The following is a 19,990-nucleotide window of genomic DNA, read 5'->3' as shown; positions in this document are numbered from 1 at the left end:
TACCATAATTACCTTACTTGATGGCAATGGAACCCAGAGAAATCAAACACGGAAGACATGAAATACTTGAGCTCATTCAAGGTTTGATTTTCAACATTCTTAAAGGTTTCTACCGATATAAATTAAGTCTCTCCTAAAGTGCAAAGTATGCTGAAACGGGATAACTCAAAGGGGGTAATTATTATGCCAATGAATTTTAGTGGTGCTGGGTTGCTGTGAACTCCACTTATTCCTGTGACTGCGACTCCACAGAAGCCATAACATACAATTATCCTTTCTATTACCGTATCGTTTTCCTAAAAGTAGTACTGGAACCACGGACAACCGGCCAACGAGAGGGCTCCCGAATCGCCACAATTCAAGCAAATACCACGAGGTGATTAGACAAACCCCGCACTAGCATTAACCTGACTTTTACGAAATGAAACTTTTACGGGAGAAGGACACGCACAACACAATTGATCCAGGCGGCCGACTATTGGGCTTGTAAATGGGAGCGTCATAAACATTTCTCATTCAAAGAAGGCTAGCGCTAAATCAACCCCCCTCCTCCTGCTCAGTGATTTCAGGCTTTTGACCATATGCAACGTACCTATTCCGTCAAATCAGCGAATATACACTAGGAAAGAAAAGCGAATGGAACAAACATCTTGAAGTAAAAGTGATTCCGTTTGTCGGTGAGCTCAGTCCTCACCTGCGCGAGGATGACCTGAGTTTCCATCAGACTCCACTAAACCCTCATCAGTATGATATATAACCAACACCCCCAAAAACCATCCGGACGGCGACAAACCCCAAGAACACGAGTGAAAAGCGCAATAGTAAACCCCTCAATTGCCTCCAACATATTCAGCAGATTGTACTTTCCGATATCCTTCATGTGTGCATCTCTCGGCCAAGCCCCTGTAGGAACTTTATACTCCTTCTGCGTGACATTTATGAAGCCAACATCCTCCAACCACCCATCAACTTTCCCGGCAACATCAAACGGCTTCCCAATCCTCTCCGCAGCCTCAAGGCCAAGCCGGCACCATTTGTAAACCGGGTTATCTTTGGGAATTAATTGTCCCTCGCCACGGGGACCATCGTCATGATAGTATCCAACTGTAGTCTCCACAGATTCGAACCATCCACCAGGCTTAATTCTGGAGTATGCTTCGCGAAGAAGGATAGGCCATGACCCCACAGAGCCATAAATCCCACGGGCGTGGATAAAGTCGAATGAATCGCGGGAGTATGTCCAGGGTTTTGTGAAATCGTCTACTTCGAACTGACAATTTGCAGGGACCCTTTACAAACAACACAGCCAAAGTTAGCAAGCCGTAGAAAGAGGCACGGGGAGTAGTTCAGGTTATTTAGGGGAACCACCAGCTCGGTTGAATGGGAGATAAATCATTTCCGATTATTTGAGCGCTGGGATAAGCGTCTGCCATATCAATTGCCCAGATCCCAGTTCCGGTTCCGATATCCAGGATTTTTTGAGGATGTTCTCCTATAGGAGCGAGATGGAGATTTCCGTCCAGCACGAGCGAATAAACGTGGTGGCTAGTGAACGTTAGTTTGGCTGTCGCCTTCCGGGAACCAAAAGGTGGAAAAGATTGACAAACAAGATATCTAATTGCTCATTTTGTTTCCCGTCGTTGGGAGCCCAATAGTGACCTTGGCTGTATGCATGGTATCTGAAATATATGTTAGACTTTAGTCAGGTCCGGTGAAAGGAAGAAGCCTACTGGCGGCCATTCTCATATACGTATGCCCGTACCTCCGATGCAAGGGAAGTGGTGTCGCTTGGCCTGGCAAACCGGGCGAAGTTAATCTCCAAGCAAACAAACACATGCACAAAATGTAAGGGGACTTACACTCCAGATCCGTAAGCCGACTCATCGTCACTGCCCGACCCAGGATCGTCAGCTTCGATGATTTGCGGTGCATCAGGTTGAGTCTCTGCCATTTCAGTTCGAGGTTGGTGAATGTGGTTGGGCTGGGGTGGTTGTGGTGAGGAAGAAATGGAGAGAGGAAAGGGTGTGGTAGTTATTCCTCCCTCCTGATATGCGTATGGCGTGAGAAGTGGTAGAATGGTATTACTGATAGCAACTCGCAGGGAACATTTCCGTAAGGGGTGTATGTGGTGCATAGGAATGCAGGCGTCAATTCTACAGTACAGTACTCGTACAGTAATCATTCAATAATGGCCGTCTACTAACTGGCATATCTATCATAATATCGAAACACACAGGGGCGGAAATTCATCTGGTACAGTACAATACTATACGGTACTTTCCTCAGATCACGGAGCTCTCGATCCCCCAATCCTGTACATACTTGTATCAACTTAAAGTCTACCCTTTTTTGCTATTCCCATAATTCTAGATGTTTCCAGACTAGGGAAGCTCGCCCCATCCCATACCGCTACTATCTACAGTTTCCAAATTCCATCCCATCGATCCACATTCCGTTCCCTCCCATCCCCACGACCCGAATCGCCCCAACCTCATTCCCGGGGGCACATAAGGAACAATAGCTACTCGCAGCGATCAGAGGATGAGGGGAGAGGTTTTCCCAAAAACAAGCCAAGCCCACCACCACCACGCCCACACTTAGAAGAAAAAATGGGGGGTATTTCGGGGAGGGAGGAAGCAATCTTCCCATTTCGGTCACTCGAGCACAGTACTGTACTGTACTCGTACAAGTATGGTTTATAACAACATCATATCCGCCCACTTCTTTGGCAGGTTCCGATTTACCATCGATAGCGGCGAAACCCGATTGAGTGGGAACAGGGATTTTGGCGCAATTTACATGTGTTTGTGGAAATTGTGATCTCCTTTTTGAGACCCTCCCAAGAGAAGTCAGACTCGACAGGTCAATTTTTGATAACCACCTGTACGAGTACTGTACCGGTATGCTCAGTCAATCATGCGGTTGGTTTGGACTCTCGCTAAGTGTTTGCTCGGTAATCTATCCTGGTGATTACTCGAGTTGGGGACGGGGGATGCGAGGGTGCGGGAATGGCAGCGGTGGCGTTTTACCCAAACATTTAATACCGGCTCGTGATCCTTCTGAATCCGATTCGAGCGGCGATCCAACTCCTACTAGACGTTACTCTACCTCACCGTTTGCAGGGCTCAAGCTCTAAACGCTATTACCGATACCCGCATTGTGCTCTTGTACCAGTATTCCCTGAGGATCGCCCCCCGACCAGCGTTATCAATCAGACCTTCCACACCCGAATCCTTGAAGTATTATTTACAAGCCCGCACGGACTATTACACCCATCCTTGAGCAAAGGTTTCTCTCCAACAGCGGATTGAAATATACGAAACCAGTATAACATCTACACTTGGCTGCCTATTATCAGCATACAATAGTATCATCCCATAGGTTGCCTCCTCGATTCGCCTCAATCGGCCACACAGCCACAGCTACCAGACCCAATGCACATCGACTGCTCTATCAACAGGGGAAAGAATCCTACTACCGTACCGACAAACACCAATTTCCTCGGGGTATTTCCAGACAAGCAAGATGATCAGGGCCGGGAATACCTTGTAATTTCAGGCAAATCCAGACTTTTGTTCCCTTCCCCGGACATTGGAAGCACACATCTTTAGCACAAGCGCCACGCATAGACAAGAACAGCGCTAGCGCAGGAAGGAAGGAAGGACCACAGGAAAACTAGTAAATCACATTAGGTCACTCGATATCCCTAAGCGAATTTATTGCTTATTTTTTCTCTCCTTCAACCTCAGCAAATATTGCTGTTTTCATCTTGGTTGTTCCAATTTTGGAAAACAGCCGTTGTCGTTTTGTTGATTCTTTTCTCCCGCAATTTTAAATGCGCCACTGGGAGGGGAATCCTTGAGAACTGAGGGTGACACTTCTTGCCTCTCCTCAGCAAATATTAGATCTTTTTGTTTGGGCACGGCCTTAACGCTAGCTCGGGAAATTAATTTGAGAAGAAACCACCATCTGTCGGAAAAAAAAACTGCGTCCCCAGTTTTCCAAAGTTGCGACAACCAAGGTGAAAACAGCAATATAGACTCTACAGATAGATTGGCTGACTGTCTTAAGGAGTTCCGAATACTTGTATCACAACACTATTGCCAACAAGCAGGAAAAACAAATAAGCAAACAAAGTACCGGTATCCCACGCACTTCGATACAGGGGGGGCCGGCCGAATTGGTTTTCCTGCCTGGCCTGGCTTAACCAATAATCGATAGTACAGTACAGGACCGGTACTAGTACACCTCCTTCATGGGCGAACTTTCTAACATTGCCACCATAGTGCCACAATATTATGATCTTGTGCACCCCTTGTCCAACAATCCACCCATTGGACCCAAAATAAGCGACCACAGTCATACCTACCGACCAACTCCGACACCAAAACCCCGCAAGTACTACTGTACGAGTACCGTAGTTGAGTACCGATACTCCGTGCGTTACTATACACTGCCTTTTCGTTAAATCCCCCGATGTGCCACGGCGAAATCATCGTACACAACCGCTAGGTTACCAGACGACATATGAGAAAAACCAACCAAGGGAAAGCATCCCAATCATGCCCAATGGCCCCAACCCTTCCGGTCCCTCTGATTTCTAGTCAACCCCGCAATCCCCTCCCAAAACTTAACTCGGTGCCTGAAAAGGAACACACAACCATTAGGGTAGACACCAGCAAAAAAAAATCTGACACAGTCCCAACGCTCACCATCCCATCCCCTTAGGATAGTGAGGGGATCCGTAGGGCAACCCCAGTGTTGATCAGGAATTCTTTGGTATGATACTAAGGTCAGAGGAGGCTCACCCAGCATATTGCCCTCCAGAGGGTCTCCCGCACAACTGGCCGGACAAGCTTTCACGTCAGCCGGAGGCAGTGTACTCGTAATACCAACGCTACTCGCTACCGAATTCGGCTGATGGGCTTTTGTCTGGTCCCACAATGAGTTCCCGCAAGCCCACGAAACTTCAGGCTCGGTCTTGGATGGAGGGATCGTGAGAGTTAGCTTGGTGTTTTACCCCACAACCGCCCCCCTAGCTAGCAGGGCGAAAAGCGGGGTAGGAAGGCAATTGTAAGGATCGATTTATATTCATGCCAGGGAGGCGATGCAGCGGCTGGTAAAGTGCCGATAGTTTGATGTTACTTGGCGCTGCAAACCACTCTGTCAAATCCGGTGCTCGAGTGCACCATGCAAAAGAAAAATGAAAACAGAGAAGAAGCACCGCGCCCTAAAGGCGCAGCACAAGTGTCCGTACGACCTTCCTAATAGGATACCGGTACTCGGCAGATCGGGTGGGGCGCGTCCAGCGGCTCATCTCTCTCAGCGGTTTGCAGATGTGACCGACCGGAGATTTGGGATTGGGGATTGGGGATTAGGCAGCTACTCGAGTACGTGGTGGTGACTGTTGAGCGCTCATCTGCCGTTGGCTACTGTATTCGATGGGCGATGTAGTGTCACCGCGCGAGTCCTGTGCCCATCAAGTACAGTACGGTATACGTGCCTCACGAGAGATACTTGAACCAAACGGGCCGGCTTCGGGAGGGTATAATCATGTCCGAGCTCTGGTAGGCTGCCTTTCGGGTGGGGGTTTGGATGCGCAATCAGGCGCAGCGGTATTATATGTTCTCGTACGGCATAGTGCGAGCAGAAGTCCCATTCCTGCGATCGTGCTCGGAAATCGGGGCTTCCTACCATAAGTGGGCGACAGTGCGTATGTAAGAGGCGTGTTAGTTAGCCCCTGGTTAGAACGATAAGTAACATCGGAAGCTTGCCGGCTAGCTGAATTCTATCTTTCCAAGTAATAAGGATAGTCAACTGACCAACATGGAGCACAATACGGTTGGTCTTCAGACCATTCATATAATAACTGCCGCTGGTAAGACCGGACGGCCAAGGACACCAGGCGGGAAGTAGACATGGAGGATGTCATGCGAACCAACCCAACTTTAGAAAGCAGCCACAATTAACCAGTACAAAACGAGCAAAAGTCCTTAACCTGAAACCCCAACATTTCTCTCCGATTAAAAACCCTCTTTCGAAGGGGGACCGCAAACAAGCCATTTGGTTACCTTCAGAACCACTTCCATATAAACCCACATGCGCTTACGTGGTCAGCAATGCCAACGGCCAGGGAATCGTAGAGATAAACCTTGCGGTCATTCCGTGCTATGGCTCGGTGGGAAGGACTTTGCGGGCAATAGCCGGAGGGCTCTTTGCGTTGGGTAGTCGGAGGTGGCTTTGGGGTCATAGTGCAATACTCGCTGCTGCGAACCCAGTGAGGTGGAGTAGTCCCTCGTGGTTCTTGCTTTCCTAGTTCCAGGCTAACCTAGTCGCGAAGCGCGGGATGGTAATGTAGAATTAACTTTGCGAATGAAATAAATTCCCCTCGGGGGGGTTTGAGCTTTTTCCACTTCAGATATACTGCAGTTGCGACCGGAGTTTACTACGAGCTAAGCTTGTTAGGATAACTATCATAGCTAAACCGCACCCGCCCACGTATGATCACTCGCTTGCCCCAACCGAGGAGTCTTAAGAAGGTCTGTGCTCGGTGGTTCCTTTGAAGTATACCGAATGATACTTCCCGGCATAGTGATGCATAAATCAGACCAGGTTAATCTCCTTCTCTCGACACCAACCCCGAGACACCATAAGCCCCAACCATTCCATTGCCCGTGCGCATGGAACCTCGGTCGAGAGGCTACATCAACTTTACGATATGCGATCTCTCCTTTCTTCTCTCCCACCCCCCGCCCCCCCAGTACCTCTCACGCTACCCACCACATCGCAAGCAGGATGCCCCCTACGCCCGTTGTGGCCGGTCCTTCCCTTGGGTCTCGAATTTGTAATTTGGTGCTGAAAAAACACAGGTCCATCGGGGGGGGGGGGGGGTTATGTTGAAAAATGTGTGAAATGGCAATTATGAGAAGGGCGGTTTTACGGTGTGAGGCGGATAAAGGAGAAGAGAGTAGCCGAACACAAGAATTATGACACGAAGTGTAGAGTCAAACCAGATGAGAGCTAGATGAGAGACAGGGAAGAAGCGAAGCGAGCAGAGAGTTCAATTGAGTAAGCAAGGTTATGACAGAAGGGAGAAGGAAAGGAAATAAAACAAGATGTAAGGAAAAACTTTTTAGCGCTCTAGTGCCCAATCGTCTACGTATGATATCTTCAACAGGTTAAATTTTGTGCCTTGCGAGTGACGGCTCGTGAAGCCCAACCCTGTAGACATTGGTGGTCCTCACCAGCTAGCGTATTTCGCAAGAAGGAGTTTATTTGGCTCCGGTTTTCCCTGAACCGTAGTCGTCCTGGGAGGTGCGGCGAAGATCCTCTCTCGCGGGTGGTTTTCAGCTACGATATCCTGCAACTCTCATCCCTTCGAGTCACCCGTCCTCGACCAAACTCACCGAGATATTGCGCCCTTTTTGAAGTTGGTTCATAGGGACTTCCCCGCCCGCCAGGAGCGAATCAGGGGTTCGGTCAGTGTTTTGATGCTGCGTAACGTTGACAATATTGATGTCTCGGTTTGCGGTAGTGAAGACATATCGAAACAGTCAAGGAAAGATCCAATCGCCTCCCTTGCGTATCTCCCCCAGTAGATCGCCTGGGGAGACACCGCCGTGGACGGAGTGCTGCAGACTCCAGATCTCCAAGCTTGGCGAGGTGGGAGGAATGAGGGAGTGATGAAAGGATCTTTTTTCTGCAGTAGGGTTTCAGCGGTCGGAAAGACTTTTGTTAAATGGTTTCTACCATTCTGGAAAATAGTGGAATCCTACAAGGGTTTATTAAGAGTTACTACTAACTTAATAATATGATACTAATACACAACCTCCTCCTCCCAAACCCCCTTAGAAAACACCCCAGCCTCTACTCTCTACTCTACCCCGCCCTACTTTACCTTTTCTTGTAAGGCCCCTTTGGTGAATATACAGTGCGGTATGGAAGGTAAGCCATCATAACCAAAAAATAAAGGCCTAGCACAGCCAGAGTGAAGCAAGCACACAAGCGGTCCACTCCTCCAAAACAGACATTCACGAGCCGCACGGTCAATACCCAACCACCCACCCACCCACCAGCCGTGCTACGTACGTACGAACTTCCTCAGTTATAGCACCGTAAAGCAAGTACCAGTACACACAACACCCACGACCAAGTAATTTAATCCGCGCACGCCGCCGCATTCCTGAGTGCCAGCCCACCCCGGTAAATGTGACATTGGCATGACCATGCAGACAAAACGCTAGAAGGAAGGAAAGGTGTAGTGAGAGTGCGATAGAACGGTACTTTCTTGGCTTGTTCAGTTGGACGTGCGGTTTATTCGCTGGCGTGGGTGGTATTTTTGGGGCGTTATCTATTATAGCGTCAATACTCTATGGTGATGTATGGTACTGTACAGGTTTGTGAGCGGAGATGCACTTTCAGGGTTCCGTTCTAGTTCTTGCTGCCGAGGGGCCCGGCGGTCAGAATTTCTGGTCTACTGTAATATTTGCCCCTGAGAAGGAGGGGCTAGCACAGCACTACCCGGCGGAGAGGATATTCCAGGTTAATTCCCTGCTGACAGTCGCAGTATTCCGTGATTATTCCTCAATGCTATTGTAAAGTGCATACATACTCACGAAAGATGAGAATTGTTCAAACAAGCCTCGCTAGCTCAATCGGTAGAGCGTGAGACTCTTAATCTCAAGGTTGCGGGTTCGACCCCCGCGTGGGGCTTTATTTTTCTTCTTTCCCTTTCTCGCCCCTCCTCACCTCCGTAATTCAACTCCATACCTCCTTTTGCTCTTCCGCCGGGTTGTATCATAGTTCTCGTAATACGAGTAAGTGTTCACACCACACCACGGAGAGATTTCCGGGGAGGTGGACTCCCGAATGTCTCACAAATCTATTCTCACGGATCGATCTGCGCTGCACGTCGGCCGATTGACTACGATACCCGTGGATAAAAGCGCAACGGGCAAGCAAACGGGTGAGCCAGGATGTGCGTGCGATCTAAGGCACCGGTATCGTCCCACCACGCCAGAGCACCAGTACGAGTACTGTACTCGTATCATACAGTGGGTTAAATAAAAACTACCGTCATAGAACACTGTATCATATTCCAGCACCACAGCCTCAGAGAACAAAACCCCCCCAAGCAAAGCCAGCTCCTAAACGACCCCGAAGCAACCACACAAACAAAACAAAACGACAAAATCCACTCCAGCCACATACACCATAACGATCGGATCACACACGCGAGGATGGAAAAGTCACCTCTCCCCAGTAAGGTCTGATTTTTAAATTTAAATTTAAATTATACATCCGTCCAGGGAAGCAGCTACTTAGTCGCACTTTTCCCTAGGAGGGAATTCCGGACGACACAGCTCGTGCTCCGTGTATTCGAGTTTCCACGGTACGGTACTGAAATACGTATGATATCATCCCGGCCAAATCTCCCATAACTCGATTTCCCACTTGGCACCGTGGGAAATTCTCTGTATGCTCTGTAGTGTGCGGTACTCTAAATTCCGGTGGGGGTTTGTCAGTCTATCGGAAGGCGCGAGTTGGTATCATGGGGAGAGGTTGTTTGTGTGTACTGTACTGTACTGTACTGGGAGGGTGTTAGGATTGTGTGATTGTGTTGACTTGCACAAGTATTATTGTGAGCTCCACGCGCCCGCTCCTGTATTTCCGGTGATAGATCAGCCCAATGCATAAGGGTGAAGAGATAGGATTGATATTGGGAATTACCGGTAGCTAAAAGATAGATGGCCCAATCGACCAAGGCCTAAGGGGAGGAAAAGAAAGAAGAAGAAAAAATACCCAGAGCAAGTATACGTGAACCAAGCGACTGAGTGACTATATAGCAACATTATTGCAATTAAAATAATGCACAAATTCCGAAAAGCAAAATAAAGAAAAGCTCAAATGAATGCAATGAATGGAAGAAAGAAAATATATGTATATACCACTTCCCAAGTCTTATGCTATATATGAATACAAAATGAAAAGAAAAAAACCCCCCCCCGAAGTGTACTGTACAGTGTGCACTACGATTACCACTCCCAACAGACCTCCTTACTCCTCCCTCTCCTTCCCCCAATATATCCACCCAAAGACATATGAAAAAAATGAAACCCGGAAAATCCCTTAAAAAACGCCAGTATGCAAGTATGCTTTCTATGCAGTACCCATCCCTCCCCACCTCATGACTTCGTAAATGAGAGTCTGTTCTCTTTTGGGGAAAAAGAAATTTTTGAAAAGGAAAGGAAAGAAATTGAGAAGAAAACTAGTGTCTATCTGCTGGCAATATCTAGACCATCCATCCTTCAACCGTAGATACGTAGCGCGGCTGCAACTACCTAACAATCGCAGCAGGCTCGACCGGCCTCAACCCGTTTAAATTCTGGCTCGTATCCGAGGCACTGGAATGCCTAGACATCGCTACCTGCGGGGCCTCCACATTCTGCCCCCCTCCACGCCCACCCTCCAAACTCCCCTCCTCCAAACTCCCCTCGCTGGAACCGGTGGCTGTCGACGGGGCCTTCTCATTCCAACCTACCCATTCATTAAACCTCAGCACTCCAAGCACTAATGCACAGTAAAAAATAAAATAAGGGGAACATACCAGCAATGGCAGTGGTTGAGGAAGGAATAAATGTCCTGGTAGACTCCACGTCGCGCGGGTATAAGGCGTCAATTTGCGAGCCGGGTTTCGCACGGAAGTAGCACCACAGCATCACTCCCAGGCCGACAAGAAAGAGGAAGACAATGACGCCCGCAATGGCGAGTGCAGCAATTAGGGATTTTTTGGAGGTGGTTCCATAAAGGTCCGACATCTTTTTTTCTCTCTCTCTATGAGGGTGGGCGGGTGGTTGGCTCTAATTGTTTGGTAGCGAATGGTATAGGGAATGTGTGTAGTAGCCGCTTTCTTTGTGCGGTGGACGTATCGTGGGCAAAGACCTAACTGCAAAATGAAACGAACAGACTCGGTGGATGGAAGGAATTTGTCAAGTGTTTGTGTGTGTGTGTGTGGAGGGGAAGAGGAGAGGGGAGGAGGTTATCAATCCTTCTGCATACTACCCAGAACCCCAAGAAGTCAAGACCAGGGAACGAGTGGGAAAAGAATTGAATTTCAAGAAAGAGGCAAACAAAAGGGAGACAAGAAGGACAAGAGCCATGGAAATAAAAGGTAGACACGGGGAATAAGGGCGTAATGTGCCATTTCTATAGTGTCATAGATGGCTTACACCACTCAACCCTTACCACACACCCACTAACCCGGATCCACAAGCGGACAAGAAAGAAACCCCCTGCCCCCTCCCCCCATCATTCATCGCCCACCCGCTCATCCATAGAGCCAAATCATTTCTAGGAACAAGGCAAGGACGGAAGTATAAGGTATCATACCGGTACTACAGGGGTCCAGCCACAGTAAAGTAAACCATCCTCCAAATTGTTCACGGCGGGCGGTCCTTCTCACTTACCATACAGTGTCCGTATACCGATCTCGAGTTCAAACACGACACAATACCGGTACTCGAGCAGAGTGCGAGTACCTTCCTGACCCTTAACCCAGCCCCCAAGAAACAAAGACTGATCACATCATCATCAACTTCCGCACCCCCAAGCCAACCCAAGGGGAGAGAGAAGAGGCGAAAAAGTAAAACGGGCCCGATTCTCACTATAACAAGTACGAGCACACAGAATGGTACTCGGGCCTGCCTCCGTCTCCAGCTCAGTCCGCCTGGCCATGCTCGAGGCGGAAGTGAAAGGGTGAGTAAAGTTAAAATGTATGTAAGAAAAGGAACGTCGGACGGAAGGACGTTATGCCCGACAAATCCCCCGGATCAGTGGGTCGCCGTCTTGGCAAGTGATTTATTACGTAGGGTCCTGCGACTCAGCTGTCCTATTTGGGGTTAGGCTAGAGGCTGAAAATACCACAAGGGGAAATAATGAATGGTTTACTGAACTGGATAGGGTATTTGTATGATACAAGTACTGTATCATGGGGACTTTGAGTACTCGAGCACTGTAAGCGCGCGCATTCGGATACAAGGGGAGCAGTTGTCTTGTTTTCGGGGGCGAGTGGGGTGAGCGCTGGTACAGTACCAGTACAGTACTGTACTCGTACCGGTACGGCAGACGGTATGATACTATAACTATCGTGGGGACTATTGTAACTATAAGTTACGATGGGGCACGACACTGTACAGTACTGGTATCATATATACCCGTATAACTCGGGGGAAGGCGGATCAGATCTACAGCGACATAAATTATCGTGTTGTGGATTCAACATCCTTTGCCAGCTGCACTTGAGCGTTGCAGTGCCAGGGCTGGGGTTAACGCATGTTACAGGTTCCCGAAATAGACGGGTTGGCTAGGTTGGCGGGCTCGCTTGGTGCCGGTTACAGATTCCCGCTAAGGGGGCTGCCTCTTATAATCTCCTACGCCTATTAAAAGATTATTTACTGCGATTCTATTTCCATTCTGTTACACTCTTACTATCCGCTTTTATCCATTGGTTTGTTTGTTTGTTCATTCGTTCATTCGCCCGTTGGTTAATTTGACACTTCCTTCTACAAGCAGTTTTGCATTATGGCGCAGTGCCCTACCTGCCCCGCCTATCCTATGACACCTTCTTGCTGCCTGTAATAATTTCCCATCTCCTCGAGTACGAGTACTGTACTACCGGTAGTACAGGTACAGTACAGTATTCATCCATTCCTCAATTGAGCCTCTCAATTGAGCCCAACTGCAACGATCTACAATCCCGTGACATCCCACTGCAACATGCCCCCCTCCCCGCCTCCAACACCAACCTCAACATCAATCCCCTTTCACGAAATCGCTGTTACATTTCCAACGAAATTGAACCCGCGCCCATCTTTAGGGTTGATCATTGAGCAATTGACCCTGGCGATGCTAAAATCGACACTCAGGGCCCATGGCACAAGTCCTTTCGCTACCTTCGCCAGCCGCATGGAAAAGTGCATAAGCTTAGCTAACCGCCCGCGACGAGCTGCCAGATAGGTTTATAACCTAATGAAGGGGTATACCTGTATGTATACTCGAGTCTATACCTTCACGTAAACTCTTGCTCCAGTGCTATCACCACGGCCGATGCAAGGATTAAAGCCCTTCTTTGGATTTGGAATGGGTAATGTCTCCGTCCCTTTGAACCCGGAGGGCGTCTGCTGCCGGTAACAACTCCCATTGTTGTCGGCTTTGCCATTTCACTCCTCACCAAAACGTCCGAGATACTTGGGGGCCGTGGCTCTTTCGCGTCCAGGGGGGCTTTCTGCCCATTTTCGGCGTCGCTGGAGCTGTCTCCGGAGAATTGTGGAGTTCTGATACCGGTAGTGGTCCCTTGCGGGCGGCAATTCCCATCGAGAGTCGAGCATACCCCCTCACGTGATATTTCGATATTCGGGTAAGCAGTCTATAGAACCCCCAAGAACGCTGGTCAGCGCAAGTATCATAGTAAATAACTATCGCTGAGGCAACCTTCGTTACGCCTTTAACGAATGCCCTGCTGAAGTGCTCAGGGTGTCCATGTTTGGCGAGGAATTGAACCTAACTAACCCATCCCGGATATCCCCCTGCTCCTACCCAAAATTTGACCCACTTCTAAACCCCAATATCTCCATGAAAGCTTGAGATATTCCTATTCTCTCTGTTAGCTTCCGGGCACTTTGCGAATTGGCAAGTAGAGAATCATCCACTCTATCACCTACTGGACCCGTATTCTCATCGGGCTGGTGGCTGAAAATTCTTTGGGGATTGAATTTGGGCGATATTTTCTTGGCAAAGTACTCGTACAAGTACCTTGGCTCCCAGCATCCCTTGTCGTAGGGGATCTCTAACGAGGGATCAAAGGGATGTCCCGCCCCCGGAAACTCGAGACAACTTACTGGTAGGCTGTTACGATCATTAGTTACAGCAAAGCTCCAAAAATTCCCATACCGGTAGTCAACCAAGAGCGCACAAACCCATCGGTGTTACAGTAGCGCTTGTCCAAAAATCTCTTTTGGGATCCCACCAACCCAAACTACATGTCTTCCTGACCTGTCCATCAATGGTCCGACATTTTTCTTCTATTGCTGTCTTGTGTCAACGCTCAACCTTTCAAGACTATTACCTCCTCCTGGAAATCCGGGGAGCTTTGCTTTGAAATCATGCAAGACTAGTGCTAAATCCTTCCGTAGACCCTCAGGCCGGTCCTTGTATGCAGGCCAAAACCGGTCCAAAGTAGAATGCCTGTCCAGCAGCTTCCCCAACATCAAAGGATATAGCGAATGTATTGTTTGCTGCTGTTGTGTCGTTTGGAGCTATGATGTTAAAAGTGTCAACGGAGGTAAACTACCGTACGGTAGGTGTAGCTATGCGCAGGGAGACCCCCACTAATTGGGACCCGAGATGTCTTCGGTGATATTCAACCGGAGTGAAACAGTCATTCCATCTGCATTACCCGCGCAGAGAGCGAAGGTAGGCTTTACAAATCATAGGAGGTGGCGCTGCAGGGCTGTCCACGTCGATTATTAATTTCCCCGGGCGCCATTCGACCTGTATACGGCTTGACGACTGCTCCTCACCAGCCCTCATTCGGGTACGGTACTCCACTCCTCCCGTTACAGGAGTATCTACTCGTCCGAATATTCTCAGGGCATCCGAAAGACGATTCACGACATTCGGGGAGAGAATTCCGCCGCCAATGGATCGATACCTTGTCAGTGCAGGCGCCCAATGAATACCTTCATCCTCCGCTTTGACAATTCTTGCACCTCTCGAGCCTGGAACAGTGACACATATCCCGCCCTGGGGTCTGAGCATTGTCGGTTACCTGTGGACTGCGGATTGCTGAGTTACTCAGATACCTTCCTTGAAACGTTCTATTCCTGATTAGCTGCTTTAATAAAGCGGTGTCACACGTTAAAACCACATTAAGGTAGGAAGAAAGGATCAATTCCATATTTCGCCCCATCCTACACTTTTGGATGCCTGGCGGATGGTCAATGTACCGAATGCCATACTATAGGCCTTCCTATAATATGGGTTGGGTTTGGGGAAGTTCGAAAATGTTTCAAAATTACGATTCCCGAGTGAGAAAACGTGATCGCATGTTTAGGACCAAATGAGATGGCTCGCCAAGAATGAGGCTCAAATTTCAGGAACACGTCGACAGCTTCTCTTTCCCCCAAGAGTTGGTCTTGTCTTCTTTCTGCCACAAAAGGCTCCCCTACCCAACGATTTAACCTACAACATGGCACCTTCGATAACTTCTGAGAAGCTCACACTTTCATACCCACTGTTCGGCGCATCCTTTATCGATGCTGACCGCTTGCTTGTTGCTGGTGGGGGGGGCGAAGGGCGTAGCGGTGTTGGTAACAAAATTGTTGGCTCTCTTCTCGCCTCCGACAAATTGGCCTCTTGTGAGCGAAGCTGACTAGATACAGACGGTGCTAGATACCTTGACGAAGCCGGGAAAACCTTTAACGGTGACGTCGGAAATCGAACTTAGTAAAGATGAAGACGCCGTCATGTCGCTCTCAGCTCTGAGCACCTCGTCGGGAGTCAAAGCACTCGCTGGAATTAACTCTTCTCAAAAAGCCAAGTCGAACGAACATTTCCGGGTCTTTGATGTTCCGAAAGAAGGCGAGATCAGTCTTGCTTCCAAGCACGCATTGTTCAGTCACCCAGATGCAGAGACGTATCAGCGACTGGTCCGTGTCGACGGGGAGGGAAAAGCGGCGGTTATCGCGAGCGGGAGTGGGCTGGCGCCGGCTTCGGCGTCGGAGGTTGTGATTATTGATGTTTCCTCCTTGAGCGTGAAGCGGCGGATACGATTGCCTGGGAAGGAAGAGGTTGGGGACGTGGATATATCGAGGGACGGGAAACGAGTGGCATATTGCTCACCGGGGGACATCTACATCGCATCTACGGAGAAGGAGGAGCAGCGCTTAGAACCTATCGCCTTGAAATGGAAGAGCTCAGACAGGCCGAAGGGCAGCTTCCGGTCCGTTCGGTTCTCCAACAACGGTGGACTGGCGGTAGTGTACAATCTTTTCGGACGCTCGGGTGCCATTATACTACTCATCGATCCTTCGGGGGAAGTCATTTCAAGACGAAACGTACACTGCGGGGTAAAAGCAGTTACTAGCGTGGACTCCTTAATGCTCTCGCCAACTAGCACACTTCTGGCCGTCGCTGGTGCAGACAGAAGCGTCCAACTATTCCTTGTCGGAGGACAAATTAAGGCAGTCAAAACTTTCAAAGATGTGCATCCCTTTCAAATTACCAAACTTGCCTTCTCACCTCTCCCATCCTCCGGCACGACTGTCAAATTGGCAACTACATCGATGGGCAACACTGTCGTTGTATTTTATATTCCAGTGTTCGAAACCGAGGGTAAATGGCAGCTCCGACAAACCTCCGTGAAACTAACCGCCTTCCTGGTGTTGATCTCACTGGTTGGCGTGGTTGTATTCGCGATCGCCCTACAGCTAATGTTTAACGCGCGGGCAGGATTTGAAACGGAGCAAGAGCGCACGCAGGAGCTAGAACGCCCGGGCAAGAGTGGCCTAGAGGCAGCTGAAGCAGCCGGCGAGTGGGTGCTCGGCGAAGGGATGGAAGTTGATGTAGGCGGCATGGAGGACACGCTCGAAGAAGCCATTCAAGGCGTCGTCGGATAATCTGCTAATTCGGAAGCGCAGATGTTTGGACAATTTGTTGGCGGGAGCATACGGGGTTTACGGAATGAAAATTCTTTGTCTTTTTTATTCTATTCTTGTTTTATCTGTGTTCTCTTGTAGTCCTTTTTTCTTTACCTGTTTGGTGATAGATGGCAGTAGTAGTTGTATGTGGAGTATGCTTAGTTTTGTATGATCATGGCATGCCACTCGGTTGGTGCTTTCTCTTGGTACTGATTTATGATGCTGTACTGTACATGCGGCCCATGCGAGATACCTGTTGCGGTAATGACAACATGGATTTAAATAAAAGAGATGGTCTGTGTTAGGGATGGCGATGGTTTACTGCTGCTTTTAGTGATTTCAGATACCGGTGGTGTGAAGAGATAAGTGCGAGAACCGAACTTGGTATGAGAATAGGGCTGAATTCGCAATAGAATCGATGATAGTCACCCTCTGCCTCAGTCTGTCATCATTAGTATCCCATGATCTCCCAGCCAAAAAATGTCGAGCCTTTTTTCTTAATTGCCCTTCGGCCAACATATACTGTGTTTAAGCTCTTCCCCCGCTGGAAAAAAAAAAAAAGTCGCGCAAACCCCCCAAAGGAGTGACAAGGGTGAGAGTAAGAGTACTATAAAAGACCACCGAGCCATCTCGAGAAAGTCATTCCGCTTCCTCATTGGCCGGGCAGGTGGCTCTTCAATTTCCGTCGACTCACGTGGCAGGTTGGGTATACGGATTGCAATTTTGGCAGTTTGTGCATGAATCACCCGACTGGCGCAATGGTAGCGCGTCAGACTTCTAATTCACTGGTTTTGGATCTGCTATCTGAAGGCTGTGGGTTCGACCCCCACGTTGGGTTCTAATTCTCTTTTGTTTTTTATTTTTATTTTTTATCTTTGTTTACTGATAATATCACCGGGTTCTGTGCCTTGATGGTGGGTTTTCTTCCCTTTCCTTTCCTGGTCAGAATGTTGGTTGCGGATGGTGTGGGCGAGTATGATACCGGTGGTTGGATCGTTCGCCTTTTTTGGTCGCTTCAATCTTGTGCCGCGAAAAGTGGCTAAAACGTGGAGTGAGAGAAAAGGTTGCTTTTAGGCCTCCGTCGAGACGGGAAAAGTGAGTGTATCATACGGTGGCAATGAGACCTTATTAAGAGCAACAACTCCAATGTCCTCGCATGATTCCAGTTTTTAGGGTATCACTTGGGCAGTTGAGATATCATGAAGAATTTTATGTTCTCATATCCCCACCAATGACTCAGACACAGGTTTACGAATATGCAGGTGTCATATGTAAACTTCCCACAATAGCTAATACCAACATGGGGGGGGGGAAGTGAAAATAAAGATAATAACTTGGCAAGTGGTGTTGAAAAATCCTGTAGTATGATAGGCATGATAACATTCAAGTTGCGGACATGCGATGACGTGCTAGTAGTCAACAAGAGAGATGAAGGAAAAAGGTGGTTGGGAAGAAGAGAGATTCTTAGTAAGTATCATAACCTGGAAAGTAAGTTGGAGAGAATATGATGGTAAAAGTAGAAACTTTTGAAAGAAAAAAAAAAAAAGAAAAAAAAAAAGTCACGGTGGAAAAATGTAGCCGGAATGGGTAAATATTGCGTTTTCGCCTTTTATTGCAACCCTTTTTTTTAAATTGGTATGGATATCATATATACAAGCCGAACAGGGCACTCAAAAAGAGAAAAGATAAAGGGAAGAGAGGAGGGGGGGGAAACCGATTGCCCAGGAGGTTGTATCGTACTGGGTATCGCAAATGGGCACATGAGTTGATTTTCTGAGGGGTTTAGAGAACTATGGTATCATAACCAAGAGATCAAGCTCGACTGATAGATGATGGTAGTATGTGATATACATGTCTTCTGTGCAAGTGTCTTGCATCCCGTGTCTCTTTTATATCTCTAGTAATTGAAATTTATCACCACCACTCTGTACAGTACTCGTGAGGCCGGGTCAATGCCGTACACTCCGTCCGTAAATGTCCTATTTAAGTGTCCGGTTTCAACTCGGCCGCGGGGCGGGGGAATGTGTCCAAGTTAGTATGGGGAGGTGCGACACATTGCTGAAGGTAGATATATGGTATTATAAATAATGATGGCTGTTGACTGGTAACAATGAGAGGAGCAGAGGCAAAGGAAAGTAATAGGGTGTGACGAGTTTTAATCAAGAACTTAGAAACAGTTCAACTATCCGTCGGGGTCTGCTGTTGCTCTTTTTTTTTTTTTTTTTTACTAGAGCTGTACTGCAATAAGTTCCTGATCCTATAAAGCCGGACCGGCAAAGATAGGATTTTCGATTTGTAACGCTAGATGTTTTATGGCGTGAGGTAACTTGAAGGGTTTCATCCACCAAGACAACTAAAGCAGTATGATACTTTACGCCATCAAGTGCGGAACGGCCCTCTGAGAATAAGTGCTTCCTTCAACTGCGTCGCCTTGGTGGTTCCCTTGCCGGAATAACCAGCGCCATACAAACGGGTGTAGGTGATATTCGACAGAGAGGCCAAAGCGGCGAACTCCGCAGGTCCTTTCGCGGTGGTAATATACACGTCATGAGGGTCAGCTGTTCCAGGCAGGATCTTCGCATTGGAGGGTACTTGACGACTGGGACATGGCGATTGCGTGTGGTTGTGAGATACGGCGCGGGGGGAGTATCGGGGGGTCTGTGCTGTTGGGGTTATTGGTGATTTAGAGACCCGGGAGGTTCTGTCGGGCAAGTTTTGGGGTCTTCTTTAGGGTAGGATTTGATATGGGGTGCTAAGGGTGTCCTGGGTATTGGCTGGGTGATGCCGAGTTCGAGGGAGATGGGCACTGGGAAGAGGCCTTCGAACTAGGGAGGTTTAAAATGGGAAGGGAAGCAAATTATTTATGATACCTGCCAGGTGATTATCTGCTGTCCTGCCTCTGGGGTAAAGGATTGCAGGAGAAACTGTGCGGCAGTTTGCCAATCCGGATGTTGGACGAACCCGTAAACACCACTCCCACCCCATCTGGTTGGTTTCTGTGAAAAGTCGATAAGTTCCTGTATTATACTTGTGCCTCTTCTCTTGCGATCCCTGAGCGTGGCCAAGCCCCGACCATCCAATGTCAATCCGCACACTTCGAAATTCTCCGCGGAAAACCGTTCGAGTCCCATGTAGAAAAAAGTCCCATTCGGCCCATTCCTGGTCAAGTGCGGGGTTTTCTCGACTGCCAGATAAAATCACCCAGCGCCCATTATACCGGTGGGGTGTAATTCGTGTTGAGACCTCCCGCTGGGGTGTAGTCTACGGTTTCCATTTTTCCGGCGTTTGGGTAAAGG

The 19,990-nt window shown here is 48.5% G+C and overlaps 3 protein-coding genes; 1 reads left to right on the top strand and 2 right to left on the bottom strand.

Annotated features, from left to right (window-relative positions):
• Positions 1 to 216: 216 nt before the first annotated feature.
• GSTUM_00012129001 (uncharacterized protein) lies at positions 217 to 1,996 on the bottom strand. XM_002842369.2 has 7 exons: positions 1,860 to 1,996; positions 1,731 to 1,793; positions 1,608 to 1,679; positions 1,369 to 1,545; positions 794 to 1,289; positions 648 to 730; positions 217 to 592 (listed from the first exon to the last, which is right to left on the bottom strand). Exons 1-7 carry the CDS (start codon positions 1,949 to 1,951, stop codon positions 538 to 540), a joined length of 1,038 nt encoding a protein of 345 aa, XP_002842415.1. The 5' UTR covers positions 1,952 to 1,996; the 3' UTR covers positions 217 to 537.
• A 7,915-nt stretch (positions 1,997 to 9,911) lies between these two features.
• Positions 9,912 to 11,747, bottom strand: GSTUM_00012128001 (uncharacterized protein). XM_002842368.2 has 2 exons: positions 10,607 to 11,747; positions 9,912 to 10,536 (listed from the first exon to the last, which is right to left on the bottom strand). Exons 1-2 carry the CDS (start codon positions 10,815 to 10,817, stop codon positions 10,337 to 10,339), a joined length of 411 nt encoding a protein of 136 aa, XP_002842414.1. The 5' UTR covers positions 10,818 to 11,747; the 3' UTR covers positions 9,912 to 10,336.
• A 3,336-nt stretch (positions 11,748 to 15,083) lies between these two features.
• On the top strand, positions 15,084 to 16,998 carry GSTUM_00012127001 (uncharacterized protein). XM_002842367.2 has 2 exons: positions 15,084 to 15,376; positions 15,438 to 16,998. Exons 1-2 carry the CDS (start codon positions 15,116 to 15,118, stop codon positions 16,671 to 16,673), a joined length of 1,497 nt encoding a protein of 498 aa, XP_002842413.1. The 5' UTR covers positions 15,084 to 15,115; the 3' UTR covers positions 16,674 to 16,998.
• Positions 16,999 to 19,990: the final 2,992 nt, after the last annotated feature.

The sequence above is a fragment of the Tuber melanosporum genome (genome assembly GCF_000151645.1).
Source record: "Tuber melanosporum whole genome shotgun sequence assembly, scaffold_96, strain Mel28".
Lineage (NCBI taxonomy): Eukaryota > Fungi > Ascomycota > Pezizomycetes > Pezizales > Tuberaceae > Tuber > Tuber melanosporum.
Note: the sequence above shows the minus strand (reverse complement) of the source record. Positions and strands in the feature narration are given on the sequence as shown.

Bases quoted from the DNA above. Each gene is read 5' to 3' on its own strand.
- GSTUM_00012127001 (XM_002842367.2), top strand. From the start codon at position 15,116: ATGAGATGGCTCGCCAAGAATGAGGCTCAAATTTCAGGAACACGTCGA. The intron at 15,377-15,437 runs GTTGGCTCTCTT...GACTAGATACAG, and splicing joins GCGGTGTTGGTAACAAAATT to ACGGTGCTAGATACCTTGAC.
- GSTUM_00012129001 (XM_002842369.2), bottom strand. From the start codon at position 1,951: ATGGCAGAGACTCAACCTGATGCACCGCAAATCATCGAAGCTGACGAT. The intron at 1,290-1,368 runs GTGGTTCCCCTA...TTGTTTGTAAAG, and splicing joins TCTCCCATTCAACCGAGCTG to GGTCCCTGCAAATTGTCAGT. The intron at 593-647 runs GTTTGTTCCATT...TTGACGGAATAG, and splicing joins AATCACTTTTACTTCAAGAT to GTACGTTGCATATGGTCAAA.
- GSTUM_00012128001 (XM_002842368.2), bottom strand. From the start codon at position 10,817: ATGTCGGACCTTTATGGAACCACCTCCAAAAAATCCCTAATTGCTGCA. The intron at 10,537-10,606 runs GTATGTTCCCCT...ATGAATGGGTAG, and splicing joins CTCAACCACTGCCATTGCTG to GTTGGAATGAGAAGGCCCCG.